Below are 27,728 nucleotides of genomic sequence, written 5' to 3' on the forward strand. Positions count from 1 at the left end.
AGAAATTCTTGGCAGTGGAATTGTTGCATCGAAGGGCTCATGCATCCTGGTAGATATTGCTCAGTAGGGTTTATACCAACTCGCTCTCCCACCAGGAATGTGTGAGAGTGTCTGTCTCCTCACACCTACACCCACATAGTGAGTGATCACACTTTTCCAAACTTTGCCAGTCTCTTAATTGAAAAATGGTTGCTCGGTGTTAATTTGCATGTATCTTTTGAGTGAGGTTGAACATCTTGTCACATGTTTTAGAGTCATTTGTATTTTCTGTGAACTGTCTGTATAAATAATTTGCCTATTTTTCTATTAGGTTGTTGGTCTTATTTACTTGTAGGTCTTTATACATCAAATGCGCTACCCCTTTGTCCTCATGATAGACTTTGAAATTTTTTTTTTTTAGGAGAACAGGCTGCTTTTAGATATAAATGAGAAGTTTCTGCAGATCGCATCATTTTCTGCACATTGCTGCAGGGCTGCCCAATGGCTGAGGCATTGGGAATACTGTGTAGGGCTCTTAAAGGTGATGTTAGAAGCCGGGGGGTGGGCCCTGGGGACGGCAGGCAGGGAGTGGGGGGACAAGGAGGTGGATATTAGCTCTTGCATTGGATGGAAGGGGCTGCCACAGGAGACAGTGAACTCCCCAAGGTAGAAAGTGGGCAGAACAGGCTGGCCTGGCTTTAAGACCCCTCTGCCCCTGCTCTCAAATACCTGAGGATAAGCAACAAGTCAAGTGGGAGGACCCACCAAGAGGGCCATCAATTTCTGGCCATTTAGGCCTGATTGGGTGGTTACTGCATCTGGAAGCTCCTAGTAACATTATTTAATAGTAATATAAACTCCTAGAATGTAAACTCCAAGAGGCCAGGGTTTAAATGCTAAATAAATGGTTGTGGAATGAATGAATGAATGAATGAATGAATGATGAATGAATGAATTTGGTCAAAGAATGTGAGGGGCTACTATTTCTGGGTGGGGGTGGGGGTAGGCAGAGTTCTCTTTCTCTCCCTTCCTCTTTGAACCTACTCTCTCCTCTTCCTTCCTCTTACCCCAGCTCAGTCAGGTCTCTCTCTCATGTGGTCCTGGTTCCAGACTCCTCCCCACTTCGCTGCTTCCAGACGCTCCTCGGTTTTCCTATTGATCCTCCTCTCCAGCAGCTTGATTCGCTTCAAGAAAATGCAGGTTCCCTGGCTTGTTCCCAGGCAGGGCACCGTGGTTCACGCCTGTAATCTCAGCACTTTGGGAGGCTCAGGCGGGCGGATCCCTTGAGCTCAGAAGTTCAAGATCATCCTGGGCAACATAAAGAGAGCCCATCTTTACAAAAAATTTTAGAAATAGCCAGGCGTCGTGGTGCACACCTGTAATCCCGCTGCTTTGAAGGCTGAGGTGGGAGAATGGCTTGAGCCCAGGAGCTGGAGGCTGCAGTGAGCTACCATTGTTGTTCCACTGCACTCCAGCTGGGTGACAGAGTGAGAACCCGCCTCAAACAACAATAACAACAATGACAACAACAAAAAACATTAGATGGCCTCCCATTGCCTGCGCTTCCTAGCTTGCCCTTCAAGGGGCTTCTAATCTACCCACTTCTCTGGTTTCCTCTCCTGCAACTCCTACCCACCCACCTTGTCTCCCACCTCACACACTCCGTGTTCCCCCAGCAATTACAACGGTCACTAACTGAGCCCTTTCTACATGTACTTTTACGTGAAATATCTTGTTTAAGACTCACAACAATCTATGGGATCTACGAGGGTGAGGCTATTATCAACCCCACTGTACAGATGAGGAAACCAAGACCCAGGGACATTTTAGGGGCTTTCCAAAGGTCACCCGACAAGCAGATGGCAGAGTTCGGATTCAAAACTCTCCGACCCTCCGGCCAGGGAGCCTAAGTGCTGCACCAGGGCTAACCAGTTGCCAGTCCTGGGTGTGCCATGCTCCTTCAAGCTCCCCTGCCTTTGCTTGTGCTGGGTCCTCATCTGGAGGGCTCTCCCTTCTATTGTCCATCCACCAAAACCTTGTCTTTCAAGCTCTCGCTCATGGGTCACCTCCCCTGTGAAACCTTTCCCAGCTTCGCCAGAAGGAGCTGATGTCTCACTCTTTGACTTTACAATTGAGAACTTTGTGCTGTGATTATCTGGGGACTGTCTTCCCCATCAGTGTGCCCCTGAGTGGGCAGACTGTGCTGTATCTCCCTCTAGTGTCTTGTGCAATGCCTGGCACAGAGCAAGTGCCCTCTAAATGCTTGGCGGCTGAATGACAGTGGCCCCGGGACTCCTTCTCCTTAGCACAGAGTTGGGAAGGACTGCTGGGAGCTGCCAGTGGAAGTGGGGAGTGGGTAGGAAGTTTCAGGGCCTCGCCTTGGGAGAGGCGTCCATCTAGGGGCAGCTGGAGACAATTTTACCACTCACCTTTGGGCCAAGACCATCCCCAGGGGATCCAGCTGGTGGGGAAGTTCTATACTTGCACTACCCCTAGAAGTCCTTGGGAACCAACTATCCCACCCCTAGGGGGGTTTCCCCTCTTGTGATGTCAGGAACTGAACCAAGAAGGGAAGCAATTCTTGGCAGGGTCTCTAGATGCTACAGGAGGAAGTGTGGCCAGAGTCTCCATACTCAGTGCCTGGCTTGCCCTAGCCAGTGCCCTCTGGACCCCAGGAACTAAGGGGTTACATGGCTTTGGTAAGAAGGTAGTTCCGGAGCGGGTGGGGACTTCCTTGGGGTGTGAGGGAAATTGCCCCATCCCCGGAGCTGTGGGGTAAGAACTGTCTGTCCCAGTGCCTCTCAGCAGCCCTGTCACTGTGCTCTGGCTAGGACTTTGGGCAGTTTCTGAGCTTTTCTTGCAAAGCCCCAAGGCCTTTAAGAGGTACTCCTATACCTTTGGCCCCTGTCCCTACCCAACCAACTTTTGCCTCTCCTGCTGCCTCGCTCAGGAACTTACTAAGGCTCCCTGTAGCCTCAGGTCCAAATGCCTCAGGCTACGGCCACTACATCCCAAAGTCTCAGAGACAGGACAGTAGAGAAGCTAGGGGCATGGGCTCTGGGTTAGCCAGACAAGTCCAAAGCCCACCTCACTGTGTGACCTTGGGATATTCACTTCACCTCTTGAACTCCAGTTCCTTCATCCTGAAAATGAAAAAGAAATAAAATCGACAACCTCAAAATTAAGGAATTTGCTCAATAGGACAAGTTTATCCAATGGAAGCCATCACAAATCAGTTGTTCTCAGAGTGGTCCCTGGACCATCAGCATCACCTGGGTACTTGCTAGAAATGCAAATTATTGGCTGGGCACGATGGCTCATGCCTGTAATCCCAGCACTTGGGGAGGCCAAGGCGGGTGGATCACCTAAGGTCAGGAGTTCAAGACCAGCCTGGCCAACATGGTGAAACCCAATCTCCACTAAAAATACAAAAATTAGCCAGGCATGGTGGCGCACGCCTGTAATCCCAGCTACTCAGGAGGCTGAGGCACAGAGGTTGCAGTGAGCTGAGATTGCGTCTCTGCACTCCAGCCTGGGTGACAGAGCGAGACTCTGTCCCCACAAAAAAGAAAAAGCAAATTTTCAGGCCCTTCCCCTTCTCTTATGGAGAATCTTTAGGAGTGGGGCTCAGACATCTGTGTTTTAGCAAGCCTTCCAGGAGATTCTGATGCCTGCTGAAGTTTGAGTACTGTCACAGATAAACTTGACAGAAAGCAAATATACTAGGTGAATATACCTGGAACATCAACATCCAAAAGGGATTAATATGTAAAATTTATAAGCTACTCTTGCAAATCAATGAGAAAAAGACAGGAAGCCCAGTAAGAAATGAACAAAAGATATGAATAAGGAAGTCACAGAAAGGAGAGCACAAATGGCTGACAAGTACAGGAGGAAGTTATAATTTCAGGATTAACAGAGAAATGCAAATTGAAACAACTTGCCACCTTACACCCAAACTGAAGGCAGATAAAAACAAAATCAGATAATGAAAAACCTGATGAAGATGTGGGGAAACAGCATCCTTCACTCACTATTGGTGAAAGCCATTCTGGAAGAAGTTAATGAAATGTAAAAACCTGCCTGTGATCTAGTAATTCCACTCTTGGGTTTAGAGTCCAAAGAAATGCTCACATAGGCCCATAAGCTTCATGTACAAAAATGTTCATCACAGTGTTGTTTGTGGTGAAGAGGGAGTTGGAAGCAACCTGGGTGTTCATCTCTGGGGAGATGGATAAAGAAAACAGTGGATGCTCAGCTTGAAATATTTTGCAACAGTTGGATGCAACAGCGAGATTTTTCAACAGCAACATAGGTAGGTATTTAAAACATTTTCGGGTGGCTGGGCATGGTGGTTCAACCATTAATCCCAGCACTTTGGGAGGGCGAGGTGGGAGGATCACTTAAGCCCAGGAGTTCGAGGTTGCAGTGAGCTGTCATTGCACCATTGCAGTCCAGCCTGGGTGACAGAGAAAAAACCTGTCTCTAAAAATTTTATTTTTTTAAATTAAAAAAATTACAGAATAAAAGAAGCAATAGAATGAAATTCTTATATATACCATTTATGCAAACACACACACAAAGCACTGTGTAGTTTAGGTCCAGGGACATATATCAGCACATAGGGTTAGATGTTCATGGTAAAGAGGGAAAAGGAGTGTGGGGAACATGTGGATTGGGAGAGGGGAAAACATCAGAAGGGCCCTACATGGACCAGTGATAATGGGATGATCATTTACCACAAACCAAGTATGAATTATGGAACTCTTTGGACCTGGAGTCCTAATAATATTTTTTGAAAATTGCTAACAGTACCTATTTTATGGTGTGTACAATGTGTCTGGCCATGGAAGCCTTGGCAAGGTTTTACAAACACATTTTGGCTCTCCTGTGTGGGTCTCTGGTCTCCTCTCAGGCCTCATTCCTTTTAGCTTTCCAGCCTTTACTCAGGCTGTGCTGAATGCTGTCCTCATCCTGACTTCTCTACCTCTCCAACTTTGCCTTCATATTTCTTTGGCTACCCCAGACTCCCAGATGGCTGCCTATGGAGTCTTGGCTATTTCTGGTTTGGGACTTGAGCACAGAGCTAGGCTGTAACAAGGCTGCAAGGGGACAAATATTGTTTCTTCCTCCCAAACAGTGAGCTCCCCTGAGGGTCTTCTGAATAGCTCACCCCCACCTCAGTTGCAGTAAGATGCACCCAGGCATCTTTTGCTTATTACCAGGCAAGAAAGGTAAACTGAATCAGAAAATGTTTGATGTGGAAAGGAATATTTATTGGGCACTTATCATGTGCTAGACTCAGCTCTAAGGTCTTAACCCTCAGTAATCCCTATGGCCACCCTGTTAGGTGGATGGGGGCTGAGCTCACTGGACAGATGGGGAAACGGGAGCATACAGAGGTTATGACACTAACCAGACAGAGGCTCCAGGTCGGCCTGGCTCCAAATCCAAGAGTTGAACGAACACCTTGTTTGGGGTCTTGAGGCCAGAATGGGACCCAGATCGCCCCCGAGTCAACCCTGGGTGGAGGAAACCCTCTACTCCACACTGACTGTACAAGTCAGGCATCAGGGGGACGGGAGACCCTGACATTTAGAGCCTTAAGAAGACCTTCTACACTATTTAGTATGGTCAGTTTGAGGTCATATAAGGAGAATCAGGAGATTCCCTCAAGCCCTTTCCCCTCTTTTTGAACCATAGTTTTCCGATCTGTAAAATAGGATCCAATTCTGGAAATTCTTTTCTCAGTCTGCCAGCAGGTGGAGCCCACTCTTCATGCCTTCCTCAGCCTCCAGAAAGCTGCGGCGTCCCGGGGAGGAGGTGTTCTGGGGCCGACCCCTCTGGGCTTCTGGGACAAAGCAGGATCGCTGCCCAGCCCCAGCCTGGCAGAGCGGCACGGGAGCCCCGGGTGACTGCCCCGGTCTTTAGGGCCCGGCTTCGCTCACCCGCTGCAGGACACTCTCGGTACTGCAGGGTCCCGGGCCCCAAAGGCAGGGAGCGAGACCCTGGAGTGAAGACGCCCCCGCCCCCGCCAGGTGTGATGAGCGGGCCCTGGGGACAGGGTCTCCCCCGGGGATAGGGTCGCCCAGGCAAAGCTGAGACTCGGAGGTGGGCTGCGGGGCCACACCGTCCGCAGGGGCGGTGGCTACAGGTAGTTGTCTTCGGCAGCGTCACTCCCGCCCCTGGAGCCCCGGGGCTCATCCTCCTCATCGTCGTCGTTATCGTCGTCATCGGGGGCCAGCGCCTCGATGTCGTGTGTGATGTCAGCCAGCAGCCGGTGGAAGGCCTGTGCCTCAGGCCGCTGCGCCGCGCCATCGTAGCTGCGCACCGCAGAGGCCGACGTGGAGCTCATGCTGCGCTTGATGCGGCCGAAGCTGTCAGTGAGGATGCCGCCCTCGCGGATGCCCACGCCCTCCAGGAAGCCCTCGAAGTAGCCGATGTCCTGGTCCGGGATGAAGGGCCGCATCCCTGTGAGCCGAGGGATGTGGTGAGTCCTCAGGGCACGGCCCCTTTCCCTCCCACAGGTGAAGCGTCCTCTCTGCAGATCAGGGTGCAAATCCCTGCTGTCACTCACTGGCTGTGTGGCCTTGCCCAAGGTCCTTAACTCTGAGCCAGCGAATAACAGCACAGCACTTAGCACACAGTGAATGCTCACTACATACTACCTTACTGTACTTTTATTATTATTATAGCCTCCGCCTCCTGGGTTCAGCGATTCTCATGCCTCAGCCTCCCAAGTAGCTGGGATTACAGGCGCACACCACCACGCCCTGCTAATTTTTGTATTTTTAGTAGAGACAGGGTTTCATGTTGGCCAGGCTGGTCTTGAACTCCTGACCTCAAGTGATCCGCCAGCTTCAGCCTCCCAAAGTGCTGGGATTACAGGTGTGAGCCACCTTGCCAGGCCTATTTTTGTTGTTATTAGTACCATCATTACATTCCCATTGATTAATTATGTTGAACCTCATTTTCCTGACCTGTAAAACTGAGATAATTGCACCTGTTCTCTGGGTAGGGATGTGAGGATTAAATAACAAGGTACTCAGCACATACTGAGCACCCTGTAAACAGTTTGTTTTATTTCCATTCCTACTTACTAGCTGTGTGACCTCAGTCCTTTACTTTGTTACTCTGAGTCTCAGTTTCCTCACCTGCAAAATGGGGACCAATAATAGTATCTACTTCTCAGAACTGGGGGCATTCAATGAGATGATGCTTGGCATATGGTAACTGCCAAGCACATGTCAGCTTATTCGTACTATTCCTCCTATGATTAGCCCTCCTTACTAGCTGTGTGACCTTGGACATGTTCTTTAGCCTTTCTGAGCCTCAGCTTCTGCGTGGGGTAAGATGGGGAAGAATCAGTCCCTCTCCCAGCTTTGCTGTGCAGATGAAATGGCCACACCACTGCTTAGTTCTTCTTATCAACAGTGTCTCCCAGCACTGACAAGTCCTTTCCCTACTCTGCACCTTGAGCTCCTCATCTGCCCTGCGAATCTCATGATCTGGGTTTCATCAGAGACTGAAGGATAAGGAGAAAACATTCACACCCAGGTGCCTGACTGGGATGGCAAGGACCAAGCAGGGGCCCTAGCTGACCTCTGGGGGTGCAGGGGGCACTCACCGAGGAGGAGGAACTTGCGCCGGTCTCCATAGAGCTTCAGCAGGCCTGTGCAATAGTCCTGGATGGGCAGCCCCAGCCTGTACTCCCGCAGCAGCAGTGCAAATTGCTGGATCTCGAGGGGCCCCAGCTTACTCCGCAACTATGTGAGGGACACCATTCAAGATCAATCCCAGGGAGCAGCCCCACCCAACCCCTGCCTGAAAGGCCCAGAGCCTTCCCTAAGGGCATGTTTGGCCCAGCTCTCCTCTGAAAACCTTCCCATGGGCTACTCAGAGGACATCTAGATCCCTTAGGTTGTATCTAAGAATAGGATGTGGACTCAAGCTGCTGAGTGCAAATCTTGACCCCTTCGCTGAATCAGCTCTGTGATCTTGGATAGTTGACAGCCTCCATGATGCTTGCCTTTCTCATCTGCAAAGTGAGGATAACGATGGCATTTTCCTCTTGGTGTTGTTGAAAATATTAAAAGAAATAATGCATGAAAGGTGCTTAGAATGGTGCCTGGTACACAGCAGGCACTCAATTAATGCCAGCTGACATTAGTTAAGGCCTTTCACAAGCTGGCCTCAGTTTACTCTCCTAACCTCATCTCCTGCTCTGACCTCTGAGGTCTTCTACTTAGGTTATGTCCACAGCAATGTGCAATTCCCAAAATGTTTACTCCAGCCTCCAGGACTTTGCTTGTGCCATTCCCACCGCCAGCCCCAGCTCACCGTGACCATGTAATCCTGTAACTGCTCCAAGCCCAGACCGCTGTGGTCGCTGCCGCTGCAGTGGGAGCCGTGAAAAGAAGGTGTGGACGTGCCGCTGTAACATGCTTCAAAGGTGTCCTGGGAGCCATTGCTGCAGGCACAGGAAGAAGGGCCTTCACTCGTCTCCCTCCAGCTCCTCGCCCTCGGGCAGGCTGAAGGTAGGAGGCCTCATCCTAGACTGCACGCTGGCCTCCAAGGCCTGGCACACCCTGGCCCCTGGCACCTCTCAAGCCTCATCTCTCACTGTGCTTGCCTTTGCCTTTGCTCTCTGTGCTCTGTGCCCCGCTGCTCCCTTTCTCCTTCTTCCTCTACTATCTCCTCACCTCTAGGTGTTTGCACCTGCTGTTCCCTCTGCCTGGATTGCCTCCTTTCCCCTCCCTTTTGCTCAGCGAACTCGTACTTATCTCATCATCTTAAATGTCATCTCCTCAGGAGAGTGTTCCCTAATTCCCCTAGGTTGGGTTAGAACCTCTGTCGAATGTGCTCCCTCAGTCCATGGCCTACCTGTGACATGCATGGCCTTTCCAGGTACCCCCAAGCATCCTCTCTGACCAGTCTCTCCCTCACACCATTTGCCACAGCCACAGTGGCCACCTGCTGCTCCTCAAACCCACTAAGCTCTATCCTGTTCAGAATTTTTTTTTTTTTTTTGAGACAGATTCTTGCTCTGTCACTGAGTACAGTGGTGCGATCTCGGCTCACTGCAGCCTCCGCCTCCCGGGTTCAAGTGATTTTCATGCCTCAGCCTCTTGAGTAGCTGGGACTACAGGCATGTGCCACCCGGCCAATTTTTGTAGTTTTTGTAGAGACGGGGTTTCACCATGTTGTCCGGGCTGCTCTCAAATGCCTCACCTCAAGCAATCTGCCCACCTCAGCTACCCAAAGTTCTGGAATTACAGGCGTGAGCCACCACACCTGGTCAGCTCAGGATTCTTACATTTGCTCTTCCCCCTTTCATCCTCCAGGCCTCAATTCATGTGCCATCACCTCTGAGAGGCCCTCCTGACTCTCCAGCTGAGTTGGGGTTCCCCTCAGCCTCTCTTATAGCACCCTGAGCCTCCCTTTAGTACTTACTATCATTAATGATTGTTACTGTTAAATTGTGATTTCATTGCCTCCCATGCTAGACTGTAAACTTCACAAGAGCAGGAACCTTGGTTTTCTTCATTTGTTGAACACCTACTATGTGACAGGCCCAGGTTTTGCCCTCTGTCTTGTGTCCATCTGTATCCCCAGCATACAGCACAGTGCCTGGCACATAGAAGGTACTCAAGAAATATTGCTTAATAAAAATTCAACCTTGGGCTCCTGCCTCCTTGTCTCCAAATTGTTCCAGAACCATCCTCCATTATTAGCTACAAAGAAGCAGTGTAGCTTTGTGGTTAAGGGACTGGACTCTGGAGCCAGCCTTCTTCTGTTCAAATCCCAGACCTACAACTTACTAGGTGCTTGACCTTGGGAAAACTAAACTTAATTTCTCTATTTCTCAGTTTTTCCATCTGTAAAATGGGATAATAATAATTGGTATCATCATGAGAATTAGAGGAGTATTTGTAGAACACTTAGAATTATGGGCTACAAGCAATAAACAGTAACTGCTGTAATGTTACTATATTGATGAAAAAATAAAGTGCTTTATAGAACAGCACTTAGTACATAGCAAGCTCAATGTTCAAACGCTATTATCATTATTTTCTCTCTCCAGTAGATATCTGGTTGTTTAAAGACTAGCCTAAGGGCACACAGTATGAGGAAGGCAAATCTATTACCACTAAAAAGGAAAACACAGTAAGGGATACATCACTGGCAGAGGCTGCTACATGCCAAACCGAAGCCCTTAGTAACATGACTAGGTGATCAACCAGTAACCCAGGACTTTCTTGGTTTTAGCACTGAAAATCCCATATCCCTGGGAACCCTTCATTCCTGAGCAAACTGGGATGGCTGTTCATCCCAAACAGAACCTTGGGTAATGTTCCCAACTGAATTGTTTAACATTTTATGTATTTATTTATTTGTTTGTTTGTTTAAATAGAGACAGGGTCTCCCTATGTTGCCCAGGCTGGTCTCAAACTTGTGGGCTCATGTGATCCTCCTGCCTTGGCCTCCCAAAGTGTTGGGATTACAGGTGTGAGCCACCGCAACTGGCCTGAATTTATTTATTTTATTTTATTTTATTTTATTTTATTTTATTTTATTTTTGAGATGGAGTCTTGCTCTGTCGCCCAGGCTGGAGTGCAGTGGCGCAATCTCAGCTCACTGCAAGCTCCGCCTCCTGGGTTCACGCCATTCTCCTGCCTCAGCCTCCCAAGCAGCTGGAACCACAGGTGTGGGCCACCATACCTGGCTAATTTTTGTATTTTTGGTGGAGACGGGGTTTTGCCATGTTGCCCAGGATGGTTTGGAACTCTCGGGCTCAAGCGATCCACCTGCCTCAGCCTCCCAAAGTGTTGGGATTACAGGTGTGAGCCACTGCATCTAGCCTGAAATATATATATTTTTAATCCTAAATTTTCCAGTTTTGCTTGCAGCTAGTGATGGCTACGTAACAAAGTTCTGGCCTATGACATATAAGCAGAAGTCATCAGGTGGGAATCTGGCAGAACTCTTTAAAGAGGCCCCTAGCATGCTACTGTGATGGCTGGAGCTACAACCACCATCTTGGTCCATGAGGTGACCTTAAGGATGGCTGCAAGTCCTGAAGAGGGTAGGGGAGGAAAAGAGAAGCCTGAACTCCTAACAACCATGAAATGTTGAATTGCTGCTCTATTTTATGTCAAAGATAAGAAAAAAAAAAAGTTCTATCTTGTTTAAGATACTCTTTTTGGGAGTTTTCTATTACATGAAACCAAAATTAAGCCAAAATGATTTTTTTGGCATGTAGCTATCTATGATTTTGGTTTCTGCAGGCCACTGTGCCTGGATGACTGGGAGAGAACCACAGGCCTGTGTGGACCCACATCTGAGTTCTGGTGTCTCGTGGGTCTCTCAGGGGCCTAGATCCTGTGAGTTTCCAGAGTCAGGGAGCTCGGTTTATCTCCCCCTGTTAGTGCCCAGTGTCTCAGCAAGGTTGGGTCACCTTCTCCTACCCTCTCTAGACTAGTGACCCTGTTTGCGCAGGGGTAGGGGAGCAGGGTGGAGTCCCTGACAGGGGCTATACTCACAAGGAGCTGCAACAGCTGAAGTCGGCATCATAGGCGTACGTTCCATCTGTGCGGCAGCTCTCACCTAGGACCAGCAGACAGAGGGAGTGTGAGAGGCAGCAAAGCAGGGATCAGCATCCCCTGCTCCCTGAGGCCCCGCCCTCAGTCTCAGCCTGAAGTCTAGTCCTGCCCCTGACACCAACACACAGCAGACCCTGGGGAACTCCCCTCCCCTCTCCTGATCCTCAACTTCCCCGACATGGGGACAATACCACCCCCTGCCTACCTCACGGGGGGCCTTGGGAACAGCAGATGAGGAAACATGTGAGGGAATATTTTATAAACTGTGTGTTTTAGGCAAGACAAAAAAAAGAAAAAAGAAAAAAAAATTTGTAGCTCACGCCTGTAATCCCAGCACTTTGGGAGGCCAAAGCAGGAGGACTGCTTGAGCCCAAGAATTCAAGACCAGCCTGGACAACATAGAGAGACCCCATTTCTACAACAACAAAAAATTTAGCTGGGTGTGGTAGTGCACGCCTGTGGTCCCAGTTACTTGAGAGGCTGACATAGGATTGCTTGGGCCTGGGAGGTCAAGGCTGCAGAGAGCCATGATTGTACCACTACAGTCCAGGCTGGGTGACAGAGCAAGACCTGGAAAAGGAAGAAAGAAAGGAAGAAAGAGAAAAGAAGGAAAGAAAGGAAAGGAAAGGAGAAGAAAGGAAAGGAAATGAAAGGAAAAGAAAGAGAGGGGGGAGAGAGAGAGAGAGAGAGAGAGAGAGAGAGAGAGAGAGAGAGAGAGAGAAAGAAAGAAAAAAAGAAAGAAAGAAAGAAAGAAAGAAAGAAAGAAAGAAAGAAAGAAAGAAAGAAAGAAAGAAAGAGCGGCGAGCGAGAGAGGGAGAGAGGGAGAGAGGGAGGGAGGGAGGGAGAGGGCAGGGCAGGGGAGCAGGGAAGGAAGGAAGGAAGGAAGGAAGGAAGGAAGGAAGGAAGGAAGGAAGGAAGGAAAAGAAATTTGTGAAGGGGAAGAATCTGAAAACCTTCAGAGCAAAGAAACACCAAGTATGGAGAGCTTGCGCTCTTCCTAGTCCTGTTCTCATTTAGCTGGTTATTAGCCCTACCCTTTCTGATCTCTGATCACTCAGTGTCGCTTCCTTACCCTCCAGGTGGGGTCAGTTCTTCATTATATGTTCTCCCGGCACAGTCTGTGGTTATTTATTTATTTATTTTGAGACAGAGTTCCACTCTTGTCGCCCAGGCTGGAGTGCAGTGGCACGATCTCTGTTCACGACAACCTCCACCTCCCAGGTTCAGTTGACTCTCCTGCCTCAGCTTCCTGAGTAGCTGGGATTACAGGCACCTGCCACCATGCCCAGCTAATTTTTGTATTTTTAGTAGAGACGGGTTTTCACCATGTTGGCCAGGTTAGTCTCGAACTGCTGACTTCAGGTGATTCACCTGCCTTGGCCTCCCAAAGTGCTGGGATTACAGGCGTGAGCCACCTGCCCGGCCTGTGGTCATATATTTATTTGTGTACTTATTTAATTACTGTCAGCCTGCCTCCACTAAGTAAACTTCATGAAGACACGGCCACCTCTGGTTTTGCTCACCAGGATAATCTACGGATTAGCACTGGATCTGACCTACTAGGTGTTCAATAAATATTTGCTAAATGAATGAATTTGTTGAAATATTTGTTGAATTATCTAATGTATTTGCCCATCATCCTTGTGAGAGTTGAACTAACCCAGCTTCCCAACAAGCACAGCTCCCACAGATGCAAGGGTCTTCGGAAGAAAAGAACCAGCACTCTGTTGCTGGTACCATGCTGCGGGAGACAGTGGCTGGGGGAATTCACCCACGGGCCTGAAGGCAGCATGGGGACTGAGGTTGTTGCTGATAGAAGCTTCAGAATCAGACAGACCTGGGTTTGAATCCTCACTCTGCCACTTACCAGCTGTGTGACCTTGAGTAATTTATTAACTAATCTGAGCCTTAATGTCCTCATCTGTAAAACTGGAATCCTGACTGGGCACAGTGGCTCAGGCCTGTAATCCCAGAACTTTGGGAGGCTGAGGCAGGCAGATCACGAGGTCAAGAGATCAAGACCATACTGGCCAACTAACATGGTGAAACCCCGTCTCTACTAAAAATACAAAAATTAGCTGGGCGTAGTGGCACACGCCTGTAATCCTGGCTACTCAGGAGGCTGTGGCAGGAGAACCGCCTGAACCTGGGAGGTGGAGGTTGCAGTGAGCCAAGATTGCGCCACTGCACTCCAGCCCGGGCAACAGAGTGAGACTCCATCTCAAAACAAACAAACAAACAAACAAACAAACAAACAAACTGTAATCCTAAGGCCTCACAGAGTTCTTTCATGCCTTCAAAAAAATACTTTGTGAGTATCTGATGTACCCAGTCTCAGGACAGGCAAGGTTGCTATGAGGACATGGCACATTGGTATGGTGCTTGGCACACAACTGGTGCTCAACACATGCCTCTGTTGATCTCATTCTCCTTCTAGTCCTTGAGTGTATCAAGGACCCATCTGGAAATCTTTGTTTGGCCTTAGGGTCTTAGTGGGATCAATGGCTCAGTAAACAGATGATACATGTGCTTAGGTTTCTGCAATACAGGGACACAAAAACAAAAGGGGGAGAGAAGAGTTCAACTCTAGGGGGCTTGTTCTGAATTTGGCAATCCAAACATCTTTGAAGAAGCTAAGTTTGAGATCATGATGAAAACTGATGGCTGGGTGCAGTGGCTCACGCCTATAATTCCAGTACTTTGGGAGGCTGAGGCGGGTGGATCATGAGGTCAGGGGTTTCAAGACCAACCTGGTCAAGATGGTGAAACCCTGTCTCTAAAAAAAAAAAAAAAAAAAAAAAAAAAAAAAAAAAAAAAGCCAAGCGTGGTGGCACACGCCTGTAATCCCAGCTACTCGGGAGGCTGAGGCAGAGAATTGCTTGAACCGGGGAGGTGGAGGTTGCAGTGAGCTGAGATTGCATTACCATACTCCAGCCTGGGCAACAGAGAGTGACTCCGCCTCAAAAAAAAAAAAAAAAAAAAGAAAAGAAAAGAAAAAAAAATTGACATTTCACCTACAATTACATTTCACCTGTAATTATGGCAGAGATCAGGAACCCTAAAGACCTTCATCAACCCCAAGTCCTGGGACATCTTCCCTCCCCTGGCCTTTTTGGGATGTTTCACAGGAGGGGAGGCCAGGAGTTCTGGTACTCACTGCGGCTGCAGAGCCACGGCCGTTCGGGCGTGGATGTGTAGTGGTAGCCAGCCCGGTCCACACACTCAATACTCTGGTCCCCATAGATGATCTGGAAGACCTGACAGATGAGTGCGCAGGACTCCTCTGCAGCGTCCTGGCCCAGGGAGGAGGATAGAGAGCTCAGGTCCTCACCAACGACCAAGATGTTACCCCTGCTTCCTAAAACACAGTGTGAAGATGTGCACAAAGATACACATCCATAGAGCCCTTTAAATTGGCTTTTGAGACTTTTTCCATCAAAATTCTATGGCTACTCTCTGGATCTTAGAACCCCTTTATAGAATTCAGTGACAACTCTAACTCTTGTGCCATGAAAAATGTACCCCAGATTTCTGGAGGATTCATCAGCCTTCCTGATGCCCTTCTAAGTCCTAATTTAGTTTAATGTATAGGTATGGAAACTGAGGCCCAGTGAGGGGAAGTGATTAGTCAGGATTAGAATCCAGTTCTCCTAATAGCTAGTAGGAGAAGGGATGATTAAATATATCAAAATTTTAGGTTCAATATAGTTACTAACACTGGAAGCCATATTTAGATATGAGCTTCCTAGCATTCAGTGTGAAAATTGAAGCAGGGTAAATAAAATTCAGTCTCTGATAGAAGGAAAGAGTTTCAGTTATTGGGTAAAACTTTTTTTGAGACTGCAAATTTGAATAGGAATTTACCTCTTTATGCCTTAAGCAAGACACATAGAAAGCCAGTAATTGATGAAGAGACTGTCTTCATGAAGTTTTTCTCTAGGTTGTGTCTCTAAAAAGGCCCAAGCTAATGGATGGTTGGATACAAAAAATAAAAATGAAAAAGTCCAAAGAATAAATTAAAATGTAACTCAGGATAGGCATTTTGGGATAGTGGGTGTGTCCTAATAATTAAACCAGGACTGATCCTTACCATAAACCTACAAAATGGACAGGGCAAAGAGGATCCTTATTTTATAATCAAAGATGCTGAGACTTAGAGTGGTTAAGTGACTTGCCTAGGCTCACACAGCAGGTTCATGGCATTAGTACCAGCACCCAAGTTTTGTTTCACTCTAACTCCTATATCCTCCTTGGAACCAGGATGACTCAGATAAGAAGCCAGATGCTCAGACAACCCTAGAAAGCAACTTTTTTTTTTTTGAGATAGAGTCACACTCCGGTCACCCAGTGGCACAATGACAGCTCACTGCAGCCTCAACTTCCTGAACTCAGGTGATCCTCCCACCTTAGCCTCCTGAGTAGCTGCGTGACAGGCACACACCATCACACCCAGATAATTTTTTGTATTTTTAGTAGAGATGGGGTTTTGCCATGTTGCCCAGGCTGGTCCGGAACTCCTGGACTCTAGTGATCTGCCTGCCTTGGCCTCCCAAAGTGCTGGGATTACACTTATTTACTCACTTCACAAATTCCAACTTAGTCCTATTGTGTGGCCGGCACTGGGCCAGCTTCAGTACCCAAAAGCCCTCACAGTCCAGTGGGATGAACAGGGCACACTGTTGGCTTTGTCTGGAATCCTATTTCCAGCCACAGAGGAAGTTGGCATGGTGGCTGGAGTACAAATGGCCTTGTAAGCAATTGTAAGGATGTTAGCTTTTACTTGGAGTGAAATGGGAAGCCACTGGAAGATGTGGAGTTAGGGACATGATGTGACTTACATGTTAATGGGACCACTTTGTGTGGGGGAAGAGACTGTCAGCGAGGGCTGAACCAGTCAGAGGGTGACCACAAGATTCAGGTGAGAGAAAACAGGGCATGAACCTGGGTGGGTACAGGGGCAGGGTGGGGAGAAGTAAATGGATTTTGATGGTTTTTTTTGTTTTGTTTTGTGATGGAGTCTTGCTCTACTGCTCAGGCTGGAGTGCAGTGGTGTGATCTTGGCTCACTGCAACATCTACCTCCCAGGTTCAAGCGATTCTCATGCCTCAGCTTTCTGAGTAGCTGAGATTAAAGGCACCGGCCACTAAGCCTGGCTAATTTTTGTATTTTTAGTAGAGATGGGATTTCGCCATGTTGGCCAGGCTGGCCTTATTAACTCCTGAACTCAGGTGATCCACCCACCTTGGCCTCCCAAAGTGCTGGGATTACAGGCTTGGTCATGTTTGAAAAATAGAGCCAACAGGATTTATCCACAGAGTGGATATCGGGTGTGTGTGAGAAAGATAGAGAGCACTAGAGGCAGCCAAGGCCCACTGCAAGGTTTTGGCCTGACCAATGTAAGGACACAGCTGCTATCAATTGTGACAGGGAAATCAAGGGAGTAGCGGGTTTGGGGGAGGAGTTTGGAGCTCAGCTTTGGATGTGTTGGGTTTGAAACAGTCATTAGATCTTCAGATGCAGATCACCTAGAAATGGGTAGATGACGGATAGATGGAGGAGGGAAGAGGATCAAGAACATAATCTGAGGCACTCCAACTTCTGGAGAAGAGGAGGAACCAGCTAGGTAGGAGAAAAGCCTGGAGAAAGTGGAGAGCTGGAAGCCAAGTGAGGAAGTGTTTCAAGGGGAGAGAGACAGCTGTGGCGTCTGAGTTTACTGGTTATTATCTGCCTCACCATCTAGATAGGAAATATGTCTGTTTCATTCACCACTGTTTTTATACAGAGGGATCTGGTGGTCCAAGATCAGAGGAAAAGCTTAGAATGCTCAGAAATTGAAGGTGTCTGCTCGACTGTGAGCTCCCTAAGGATGGACACCAGATGTCTTTTTCACGTCTGTATCCACAGCACCTAGCCCATTGCCTCGCCCAGAGCTGGCACTCAAACATGTTCGGATGAATAAAAGCAAGGGTGAATGAAGAGGATGGGGGAGGAAGAGGGGAAGATGGAAGGAGAAGGAAGAATGGCAGGAAGGCTTCTGCCTTGGGTGACTGTCTTAGTTACCAAGAGTACTGGCTCTGAATTTCCTGGATTTGAACCTTAAAACCACCACATGCTTCCTGTGTGACCTTGCCACCTACGGATCTGTTTCCTTCTCCATAGAATGGGGATACAGTAGTTGTAATATTTGCCTCCAGAGGTTGCTGTGAGAATTAAATGAGTTGATGCAGCCCTGTGTCTGGCAGGAGCTGGCCCTCGATTCAAGCTGGTGATTAGTGTCCTCGTGAATGTTACTGTGGTGAGGCCAACACTGACAACGCTGGAGAACGAACGGACTGGAGGTTAGATCTAGTTTGTTTTGGCCATTTTGAGAGTTCGTCCCATTGAAGGAGTCAAGGGGAGATGCCCTGGAGGTGTCCAGGTCCGGAGTTTAGGAGCCATTAGGTGAGGTAGGTGCAGGGAAAAGGCAGGGGCAGACCCCAGGAACCTGGTGGGTGGGGCGGGGGCAAGGTGGGGAGAAAGCAGCGTTCCCGAGCCGGGCATTGGGAGCGGGCTGTCCTCGGGCTCACCCTGTTGGCTACAGCCAGGATGACCAGGTTGCAGTAGGCGTCGGGGCTGGGGTCCTGCGGGTCGAGCGGGTTGGGACCGGGATGGCGCCTCTCCCAGCTGCCACCGCCACTGCCCGCCTGCCTCCGCTCCCAGCTGCCGCCCGGCTTGCCTGCACCGCCGCCGCCGCCGCTTCCGTGCCGCCGCTCCCAGCTGCCGCTGAACGTCTGCCGCCGCTCCCAGCTGCCCGACGCCCGCGCCCCGACGCGCTGGCGCTCCAGGCTGCCGCCACCGCTTCCCCCGGCCCGGGCCTCCGCGGTGCCCCCACCCCACCCCATCCGCCAGTCCAGGCTGCAGATGGTGTGGCGCCGCTCCGCGGTGCCCACCCGCCGCTTCTCGGGCGCCGCGCCCGGCGGGCCGGGGTCGCGTCCTGCGCCGCCTGGGCTGGCGTCCACGCCGGCTGGCACCGGGTCCACGCCCAGACCTAGGAGAGTCCGGGGAACCGTCAGCCGCGGGGATCCGGGCTCAGAGACCCCCACCCCCACTGAAGCCGGCTGGTAGACCTGACCTCGCAGCTCTGGCGTTCCACCGCCGCCTCGCCCCCGGCTTTAAAGTAGCGCGGCGGTTCCCCGCCCATTCCGCTTCCACACTTTCGGGCCCGCCCCCGGTCTCAGTCTCCACCCCTGGCCTCTGGGTGGTGTGGCCGGGTGGCTTCCACGCTCCCCACGCCGCCCGCGCCCCTGGGCTCAGACCTGCCCTCTGAGCAGAGGGTGGTGGTCAGGCTGTCCCCTCCAGAGGGGGCCTTAACTGGAGACCCAGTCTTGGGTTTCAGGGACCGCCCCCTTGGATTCTGACTTTCCGCGTCTCCTCAGCCCCGCCCCCGGACTCAGGCCCCGCCCCCAGCCCGAGGGTCCACTCTAGTCTCAGAGCCGGCACTGTCTGCTTGCCTAGAGCCTCTTCGGCCTGCCCCTGGTCTCAGGGTAGAACGGTCAGGCCTTTTCCATCTCCTCCGCCCCCGCCGCAGGTCCCTCTCCTCTACACGCACATTTCCTGTCCCTGCCCCGCCCCCGACCCCGCCTGCCGCACCAGTCTTGAGCACTAGCAGGTGCAGCGCATCGTCCTGCAGGTAGGAGGCGGCGGCGATCTCGTGCGTAGGAATTCGCAGGATGAGCTCTTCGTTGTCGCGCCAGGTGAGCAGCAGGCAGCGGGCAGACAGGCTCAGGATGCTGTCCTGCTCCGCCGTGGTCTTCAGCGGCAGCTCCTTCAGCTGCTGCAGGGAGGGGCAGATTTCGAGTTCCCGGGGTCCGCAGGTAGAAGAGGGAGAAGGGGACGAGATCCTGCCCTCCTTCCTCCCCAGAGTCTCACCCTGGCGGTGTCTAGCAGCTGCAGGAGCTCGTCCCGACTGGAGGGGTTCAGTGAGGAAGTCACCCAGGTAAGGTGGCCCAGGAACTGTATGGAAATCGTGGTGAGAGAGGGACACAGAGAGGTCACCCTGAAACCTTGAAGAACCCTGGCCTTCTCATTGATGCAGTGCGGATAGATTGAGATAGAAATACATGAATTAATATAACCTGATAACTTTTACTGAGCCCATAATAGAAGCCAGGCACAGTTCTGAGCGCTGTCTATATATTCACTCCTTCACCCTTGCTTTAAGGATGACAAAAACCAAGGCAGGGTGTGGCTAACTAAACAACTTGCCCAGGATTAGGTAGCTAGAGAGGATCAAACTGGGATCCACATGCCGGAACCCACACTCTCAACTGCTGGCTTATATTGCCTTAACACATAGTCATCTAGCTATCAGATTCCATAGGGAAGCAAAAGTTGTTATAATAGCTTGAAAGAACTGACCATCTGTAAATTTCCTCTGGCCTGAGTGGCTCTCTCTACCCCAAGCATCACTGTCAAATGAATTATGAATCACTTGCCTTCCTTATGATCTTGTTGCAGAAGTCAAATGGAAAGCAAAGAATGTTGGATCGAATTAGTATATAATTTTGTCAGGAAAAAATAAATCAATAAATTTTTCCTTTACTCTTATATCCTGTTAGCACTTAGATGTTATTCAATATAATAAACTCTTTTTTTTTTTTTTTTTTTTTGAGACGGAGTCTGGTTCTGTGGCCCAGGCTGGAGTGCAGTGGCGTGAGCTTACTGCAAGCTCCGCCTCCCGGGTTCACGCCCTTCTCCTGACTCAGCCTCCCGAGTAGCTGGGACTACAGGCGCCCGCCATCACGCCCGGCTAATTTTTCTATTTTTAGTAGAGTCAGGGTTTCACCGTGTTAGCCAGGATGATCTCGATCTCCTGACCTTGTGATCCGCCCACCTCGGCCTCCCAAAGTGCTGGAATTACAGGCATGAGCCACTGCGCCCAGCCAATAATTAACTTTTTTTTTTTTTTTGAGACAGAGTTTCACTGTCACTCAGCTGGGGTGCAGTGGCAAGATATCAGTTCACTGCAAGCTGCCTCCCGGGTTCAAGCGAGTCTCCTGCCTCAGCCTCCTGAGTAGCTGGGATTACAGGCGCACACCACCATATCCAGATAATTTTTGTATTTTTAGTAGAGACAGGGTTTCACCATGTTAGCCAGGCTGGCCTCAAAACTCCTGACCTCAAGTAATCCGCCTGCCTCGGCCTCCCAAAGTGCTGGGATTACAGGTGTGAGCCACCACGCCCGGCCAACTGTTAAAAAATTATTTTTAGTTGTGTTCGTCTAGGTGAATGCACCAATCAAACCTTTTCTCTTCTTTTTATTCTGTATCAAATTTCAGTCCTCAATTTTTAAGCAGATTTATTTGTTAGCTTTTCCCTCCACATAGGTTTACCAGATAAAATATAGGATGCCAGTTAAATCTGAACTTGAAATCAACAATTTTTTTTTTTTTTTGAGGTGGAGTCTCGCACTGTCACCTGGGCTGGAGTGCAGTGGTGCGATCTCGGCTCACTGCAACCTCTGCCTCCCAGGTTCAAGTGATTCTCCTGCCTCAGCCTCCCGAGTAGCTGGGATTACAGGTGCCCACTACCACACCCAGCTAATTTTTTGTATTTTTAGTAGAGACGGGTTTCACCATCTCTACTAAAAGATGGCCAGGCTGGTCTTGAACTTCTGACCTCATGATTCACCCGCCTCGGCCTCCTAAAGTGCTGAGATTACAGGCATGAGCCACCGCACCCAACTGTTGATCAACAATAATTTTTAAGTTGTTTAGTATTTTTAGTCCCTTGCAATATTTGGGACATAATTATGCTAAGAAAGTATTCATTGCTTATCTGAAATTCAGATTTTACTAGGTGGCTTGTTGTTTGCCAATTCGGACAACCCTACCCCCATATCAATCTTCTTAGGCTAAATGAAGACCCATCATTGCCTCTTCATGGTGTTCATGCCAGGTGCGGTGGCTCACACCTGTAATCCCAGCACTTTGGGAGGCCGGGGGGGGGGGGGGCGGGCAGATCACCTGAGGTCAGGAGTTTGAGACCAGCCTGACCAACATGGCGAAACCCCAGCTCCATTAAAAATACAAAAAAATTAGCCAGGTGTGGTGGTGAGTGCCTGTAGTCACAGCTACTCGGGAGGCTGAGGCAGGAGAATCGTTTGAGCCCGGGAGGCAGAGGTTAACAATGAGCCAAGATCGTGCCACTGCACTCCAGCCTGGGTGACAGAATGAGATTCTGTCTCAAAAAAAAAAAAAAAAAAAAAAAAGAGAAGAAGAAGTAGTACAGCTCCTAAGTGGTGGAAGTCCTTTGTGCCTGGCTGTTCATCTGGACACTGTCCGAGTAACAGCAAGGTCATCGCAGTAAAACCTCATGGGAAATGTGAAAGTTGTCAATCAGAATGGAGTCACTTGTGTTAAAAGCCCTGACAAATAGAAGGGAGGATTCTCGTGCATGAACACCTGATAACAAGATCTATGAAAAAGACTGTAAAAACTACCACTTTGCACAAAGACCATCACAACCTTACACACACACACACACATATTCCTGCAAGGACAGCAGCAGCCAGGGATAATTATCTCAAAACAATTATGTAATCCTCCTCACTTTTCCTTTAAAAACCTTTGCCTTCCTTTACCTTCTGTATACACAGAGTTTACTATGACACGCATATTCCCATTGCAATGCCTATTCCTGAGTAAACATCGTTTTCTTTTAGTGAGTCTCCCTTTCTGTTATGTGGGTTGACAAAAGATAGGACTTTTCCGTGCACAGAACACTCTCCCATCCACTCTACCCTGGGATAGGTTTTGAGTCCTATGTTGAGATGGGAACACTAAGGAGGCTCAGCGGATGGAGGTCACTTGCTGAGGGTAGGGGCAAGGCTGACATGAACCCAAGCCTCTTTCCCATGAGCCACAACTTCCCCTGTGTGAGACAGGGCTGCTTAGAACTCGGTGTCAAGGAGAAGTGAAGGTCTCCTCACCCCAAGGTTTTCCCACCCCTTCTCATCCTGCACGCACCTTGACCTCTTTCTCCAGGTAGTCACACAGCAGAATCTGGGGGTCGATGAGGTAGTCAGGGGGATAAAGGGGCATCGAGTGCAGGGGCCGGCGGCTCACGCTGCTCCTACAGGCTGCACGGCGCCCAGCCTTGGGGAACACCAGCCTTCGGATGGGGGATACAAAGCCCTGGGGAGGAGAGGAGGAATGAGAGTAATAACAGTGGTTGCTTTTATTGAGCACTTACCATGCTCACTTTTACTTACATTACCTAATTTAATTCTCACCAAAACTCTGCAGAAGGGGTACCTCTGTAAGTCCCATTTTACAGATGGAAAAACTAAACCCTAGAGAGAAACTAACTGATAAAGTCACCAGCTAGTAGTGGTGGAACCAATAGTTCACTGTGGGCATTCTGGATCCAACGACCTTCTTTCTAAACACCGAGGTGAGAGTGTAGCTCCTGCCAAACAGGTTTGAGGAATGAGTCTAGGCTGGGGCAAATACAGAAAAATATTAGGATTCAAGGCTGGGCATGGTGGCTCACACCAGTAATCCCAGTACTTTGGACGCCGAGGCAGGCGGATCACTTGAGGTCAGGAGTTGGAGACCAGCCTGGCCAACATGGTGAAACCCTGTCTCTACTAAAAATACAAAAATTAGTTGGGCATTGTGCCAGGAGCCTGTAATCCCAGCTACTCAGGAGGCTGAGGCAGGAGAATCCTTGAACCCAGGAGGCAGAGGCAGAGGTTGCAGTGAGTCAAGATCGAGCCACTGCACTCCAGCCTGGGCAACAGAACAAGACTCCATCTCAAAATATATATATATATGTATAATATATATAAAATATATAAATATATAATATATGTATAATATAGGTATATATATAAATATAATATATGTTAGGATTCAATGTGGTGGAGTGGTGGTGGGTGCATTGCTATTTCTGAGACTATTCTCTGTGCTTTCCTAAAAGTTAGAAATTACTAATAAGTACATTTAAGTAGAATCCAGGGGCACCTGCATAAAAATGGCCTGGATCAAGGTTAAAGGTGCAAATTCTGGGACTCAACCCAGACCAGCCGCCTGAATCTCAAAAGAAAACTTGAGTTACATCTAGAACAGCATTTCTCAACATGAGATTCCTGGAACAGCAGCACCACCTAGGAATTGAGAGAAATGCAGATTATCGGGCCCCATCCCAGACCCACTAAATTAGAAACTCTGGGAGCAGGGCCCAGCAATTAGGGTTTAACAAGCCCGCTGGGTGATTCTGATGCATGCTCAAGTGTGAGACTGCACTTTAGAGCAGTCGCTCCCAGCCCTGGCTATCCTTTAGAACTACCTGGGGAAGGCCAGGTGCGGTGGCTCACACCTGTAATCCTAGCACTTTGGGAGGCTGAGGCGAGAGGATAGCTGGAGCCCAGGAGTTCGAGACCAGCCTTGGCAACATGGTGAAACTGTCTCTGCAAAAAATATACCAAAAAAATTAGCCAGGTGTGGTGGTATGCACCTGTAATCCCAGCTACTTGGGAGGCTAAGGTGGGAGGATCACCTGAGCCTGGGAGGTCAAGGCTGCTGTGAGCTGCAATTGCAACACCGCACTCCAGCTTGGGTGACAGAGTAAGACCTTGTCAAAAAAAAAAACAAAACAAATAACCTCCCCCCGCCCCCAACACACACACAAACTACCCGGGGACCTTCTAAAACTTCAGATGTCCAGGTTACACTCCCGACCAACTGAATCAGAAATTCTGGGACTGAGACGCAGGCATAAAATTTTTAAGTTTTTAATTTTTTTGAGATAGGGTGTTGCTCTGTTGCCCAGGTTGGAGTGCAGTGGCACAATCATAGCTCACCGCATCCTTGATCTCTTAGGTTCAAGAGATCCGTCTGCCTCAGCCTTCCAAGTAGTTGGGACTACAGGTGTGTGCTACCATGCCCTGATAATTTTTTAAATTTTTAGTAGAGATGAGGTCTCACTGTGTTGCCTAGGCTGGTCTTGAACCCCTGAGCTCAAACGATTCTTCTGCCTTGGCCTCCCAGAGGCCAAGGGATTACAGGTGTGAGCCATTGGGGTTAATAAGCTCAGTCCATTAAGATTTTTAAAGCTTTCTTAGGTAATTTCAAAATGCAGCTCAGCTGAAAACCACCGAGTGAATGTATGGTGTGATTACTTAACTCTTGTAATGAGGCAAATATGAGTAAGACAACCTCCCTGCCCTCAAAGAGCTCACATTCTTTTCAGGTAAACAGAACACAAGTCCACAAATACATCTGTTCATTTACTCATTCATTCAGTAAACATGTATTCACACCTGTATGGCTGGACTCTGTGCTGGGTGCTGAGGATTCAGTGGAGACCTGGTCCCTATCCGTACCTCCAGGGCTTGTGATAAATGACCTAGACTAGTGAGTTTCCAACTTTATGTACCCTGGAGTTTTGATTCAGTAGGGTTGGGTTGGAGCCTGAGACTGCATTTCTACCAAGCTCCCATCTGGTGCTGATACTACTGGTCTGTGCACCACGCTTTGAGTAGCCAGGATCTAAACCAGTGGTTCTCAAAGTGTGGCCCCACAACCGTAAGCATAACCTGTGGGTTATTAGAATTGCAAATTCTTTCTGACTCAGCGATCCTCCCACCTCTGCCTCACAGTAGCTGGGACCACAGACATGCACCACCACCACACCTAGCTAATATATATATATATTTTTAAAGAGATGGGGTCTTACTATGTTGCCCAGTCTGGTCTTGAACTCCTAGGCTCATGCAATCCTCCTGCCTCAGCCTCCCAAAGTGTTGCCATTACAGGCATGAGTCACTGTGCCTGGCCAGAAATGCAATTTCTTGAACCCCATCCCAGGCCTATTGGCCCAGAAACTGGGGGTAAGACCAGTGATCTGTGTTTTAATGAGTCCTCAGGTGATTCTTATGGGTACTCAGCTTATGTTAGAACCAATATCATGCAGCCAGGATGGGGTATGTAGAAACTTTGAGGAATGAGAGGAAACTATCTGGGAGGACGCATGCCAAGCAGAGGGCACAGCATGTGCAAAATTCTGGATGCCTCAAAGGCTGGATGAGGGTGAGCCTGGAGAAGCTGTGTACAGTCAGTCTGCCCTGGCTAGATTATGAGATGAACATATCTTGAATGCCAGCTATGGAGCTGGGACTTTGTCTTGCGTGTGTGTGTGTGTGTCAGGGGTGGGGAGGTGGTATTTTTGTTGGTGGCCCTGAATGGTTCAGCTCTGCCCACCTGTCCAGCCCCATCTGCCTCACTCTTGTCCCCTGGCCCCCCACTACACAGTCCTCTTTCAGTCCTTCTGGCTTGCTACGTTCCTTCCCACTGTGAGGCTTTTGCACATGCTGTTCCTCTGCCTCAAACGTTCTTCCCTACCCCCTTTCCTTCCACCCGTCAGCTCTCGACTCAAACTGATCAGTCTAGGGCTTGGTACCCTAATATTCTGTCCTCCAGCACTGAGCATGGGACCTTCTATGAATTTTTTTTTTTTTTTAAGACAGAGTCTTACTCTGTCACCGAGGCTGGAGTGCGGTGGCATGATCTTGGCTCACTGCAACCTTTGCCTCCTGGGTTCAAGCCTCAGCCTCCTGAGTAGCTGGGATTACAGGCATGCACCACCACGCCCAGCTAGTTTTTGTATTTTTAGTAGAGACGGGGTTTCGCCATTGGCCTGGCTGGTCTCAAACTCCTGACCTCAGGTGATCTCCCGCCTCGGCCTCCCAAAGTGCTAGAATTACAGGCATGAGCCACTGCACCCGGCCCTTCTATGCAATTTTACATTAATTTATTCATTGCTTTAACAAAAGAAATGAAATGCCTGGTGCATAATAGGCATTCAATAAATACCTATTAAAAGAACAAACTAAGAGAAAACATGCATGTATGTCTTGGCTCCCTTCTGAGCCCTGTGTGATTCATGTGGGCACCTTTTAGAACAGCCTGGACCCATGTTTCTGGTGGGGGTAGGGTAGAGGGGAGGATGGAAATGGGGGTAAGATGGAAGTTAAAATCAGAGTAGCTCCCTGAACTCCAAAGACAACCAGGTGAGACACCCAGAGAAGCATACCAGAAAACTTCAGAGTCAGAAGCGGTGAGGGTCTGGGGGTGGGGGAATGGCTTCTGGCTGACGCCTTACACATAGGCCCTTGTAGAAAGGTGGGGAGGGGCAGGGGAGCAGGTGGGAGACTCAAGCCCGGGTAGGCAACCTCCTATGAGAATTGTCCTGACTGGTTCCTTCTGTCTGGGGCAGTGGCGAGCGGGAGAATGGATCTGCTGGGTGTCTGTCTGTCTCTCTGTCTGAGAGGCTGCAGGAGAGAGCCACCAGGAACAGCAGGGAAGCAGGTGTGGAGAATCTCCCAAACTAAGTCTGTCTGGCCAGGTTTCCTGGGAAGATCCCTGTCTGTCCGTGTTAGGGATGCCAGAGGCCACTGAGAGTGGAGAAACAGGGAGTTGAGAGCCTGGATGTCTGGCTGCCCAAGAGTGGGAAGGAAGTTACTTCCAAATGAGAAGAAAGACCCCACTTATGCCCCTTGCTACTGACCCCCCACCCTGCCCCAGGTTGCCCCCTTCCCCAGCTTTGGGGACATTCCCTGCCTCCCTCCCAACCTCCTACCTACCTTCTTCCCTTTCTTGACTTCATATTCCATGGTGAAATGTCCCGTCTACTTCTGCCACCCTCCTGGCCATCCCCTCCACCCCCCCAACCCAGTTCCTTTGTTCTTTTTCCTGCCTGGTCGGAAACTCCACCAGCCCTGGAGTTCCTGCCCCTCCCATCTGACGGGGAGGGCAGGGGGTGTGGAGGACACAGCCTTGGGACCCTGCAGCTGAAGGGTAGAAGCCCAGGCAGAGCTGACCTGAGGAGGGAGGCTCAAGGCCTCTAGCCAGAAGACATGTTATTGGGGGAGCTCGGAAACTGGCCAAGGCTGGGGAAGGGCCCCCTACATTTGAAGTCCTAGTTTGGAAAATTCCAAGTTCCAGCCCTACTTCTGCCACTGACCTTGTTGTGTGACCTTGGCAAGGCAAGTCGGTTCCCCCTTTCACAGCCTGTTTCCCCTGCCCTCCATAGTTGGAAGTAAACACTGCCTCCCTCCCTAGACTGCTGTGGTGAGAAATGAAAGAGTCGGTGGAAAGTGTCTTA

General features: G+C 49.5%; 2 protein-coding genes across 3 annotated transcripts in view; one reads left to right on the forward strand and one right to left on the reverse strand.

Moving 5' to 3' along the window:
• The window catches only part of DUSP15 (dual specificity phosphatase 15), a 746,139-nt gene that overhangs the window by 569,493 nt on the left and 148,918 nt on the right, over positions 1–27,728 (forward strand). The window lies entirely within an intron of this gene.
• CCM2L (CCM2 like scaffold protein) lies at positions 312–27,449 on the reverse strand. Of its 2 annotated transcripts, XM_050807112.1 has the most exons (10): positions 27,208–27,314; positions 22,589–22,756; positions 19,491–19,574; positions 19,212–19,395; positions 18,149–18,609; positions 14,740–14,875; positions 11,523–11,586; positions 8,320–8,449; positions 7,607–7,745; positions 312–6,450 (listed from the first exon to the last, which is right to left on the reverse strand). In XM_050807112.1, exons 1-10 carry the CDS (start codon positions 27,235–27,237, stop codon positions 6,128–6,130), a joined length of 1,719 nt encoding a protein of 572 aa, XP_050663069.1. In that variant the 5' UTR covers positions 27,238–27,314; the 3' UTR covers positions 312–6,127. The 2 variants fall into 2 exon arrangements, with proteins under 2 accessions (XP_050663069.1, XP_050663070.1); XM_050807113.1 differs by lacking the exons at positions 312–6,450; positions 11,523–11,586 and having other exon boundaries at positions 7,643–7,745; positions 27,208–27,449.

This window comes from Macaca thibetana, chromosome 10 (genome assembly GCF_024542745.1).
Source record: "Macaca thibetana thibetana isolate TM-01 chromosome 10, ASM2454274v1, whole genome shotgun sequence".
In the NCBI taxonomy this organism is placed as follows: domain Eukaryota; kingdom Metazoa; phylum Chordata; class Mammalia; order Primates; family Cercopithecidae; genus Macaca; species Macaca thibetana.

What these genes read in the sequence shown, in the direction of transcription:
- CCM2L (XM_050807112.1), bottom strand. Translation starts at nt 27,237, where the DNA reads ATGGAATATGAAGTCAAGAAAGGGAAGAAG. An exon ending in TTCAGCTGTTGCAGCTCCTT is followed by an intron (nt 8,450 to 11,522) that starts GTGAGTATAGCC and finishes CTGTGCCTGCAG; the next exon opens with CAATGGCTCCCAGGACACCT. An exon ending in TACAGGATTACATGGTCACG is followed by an intron (nt 7,746 to 8,319) that starts GTGAGCTGGGGC and finishes TCCCTCACATAG; the next exon opens with TTGCGGAGTAAGCTGGGGCC.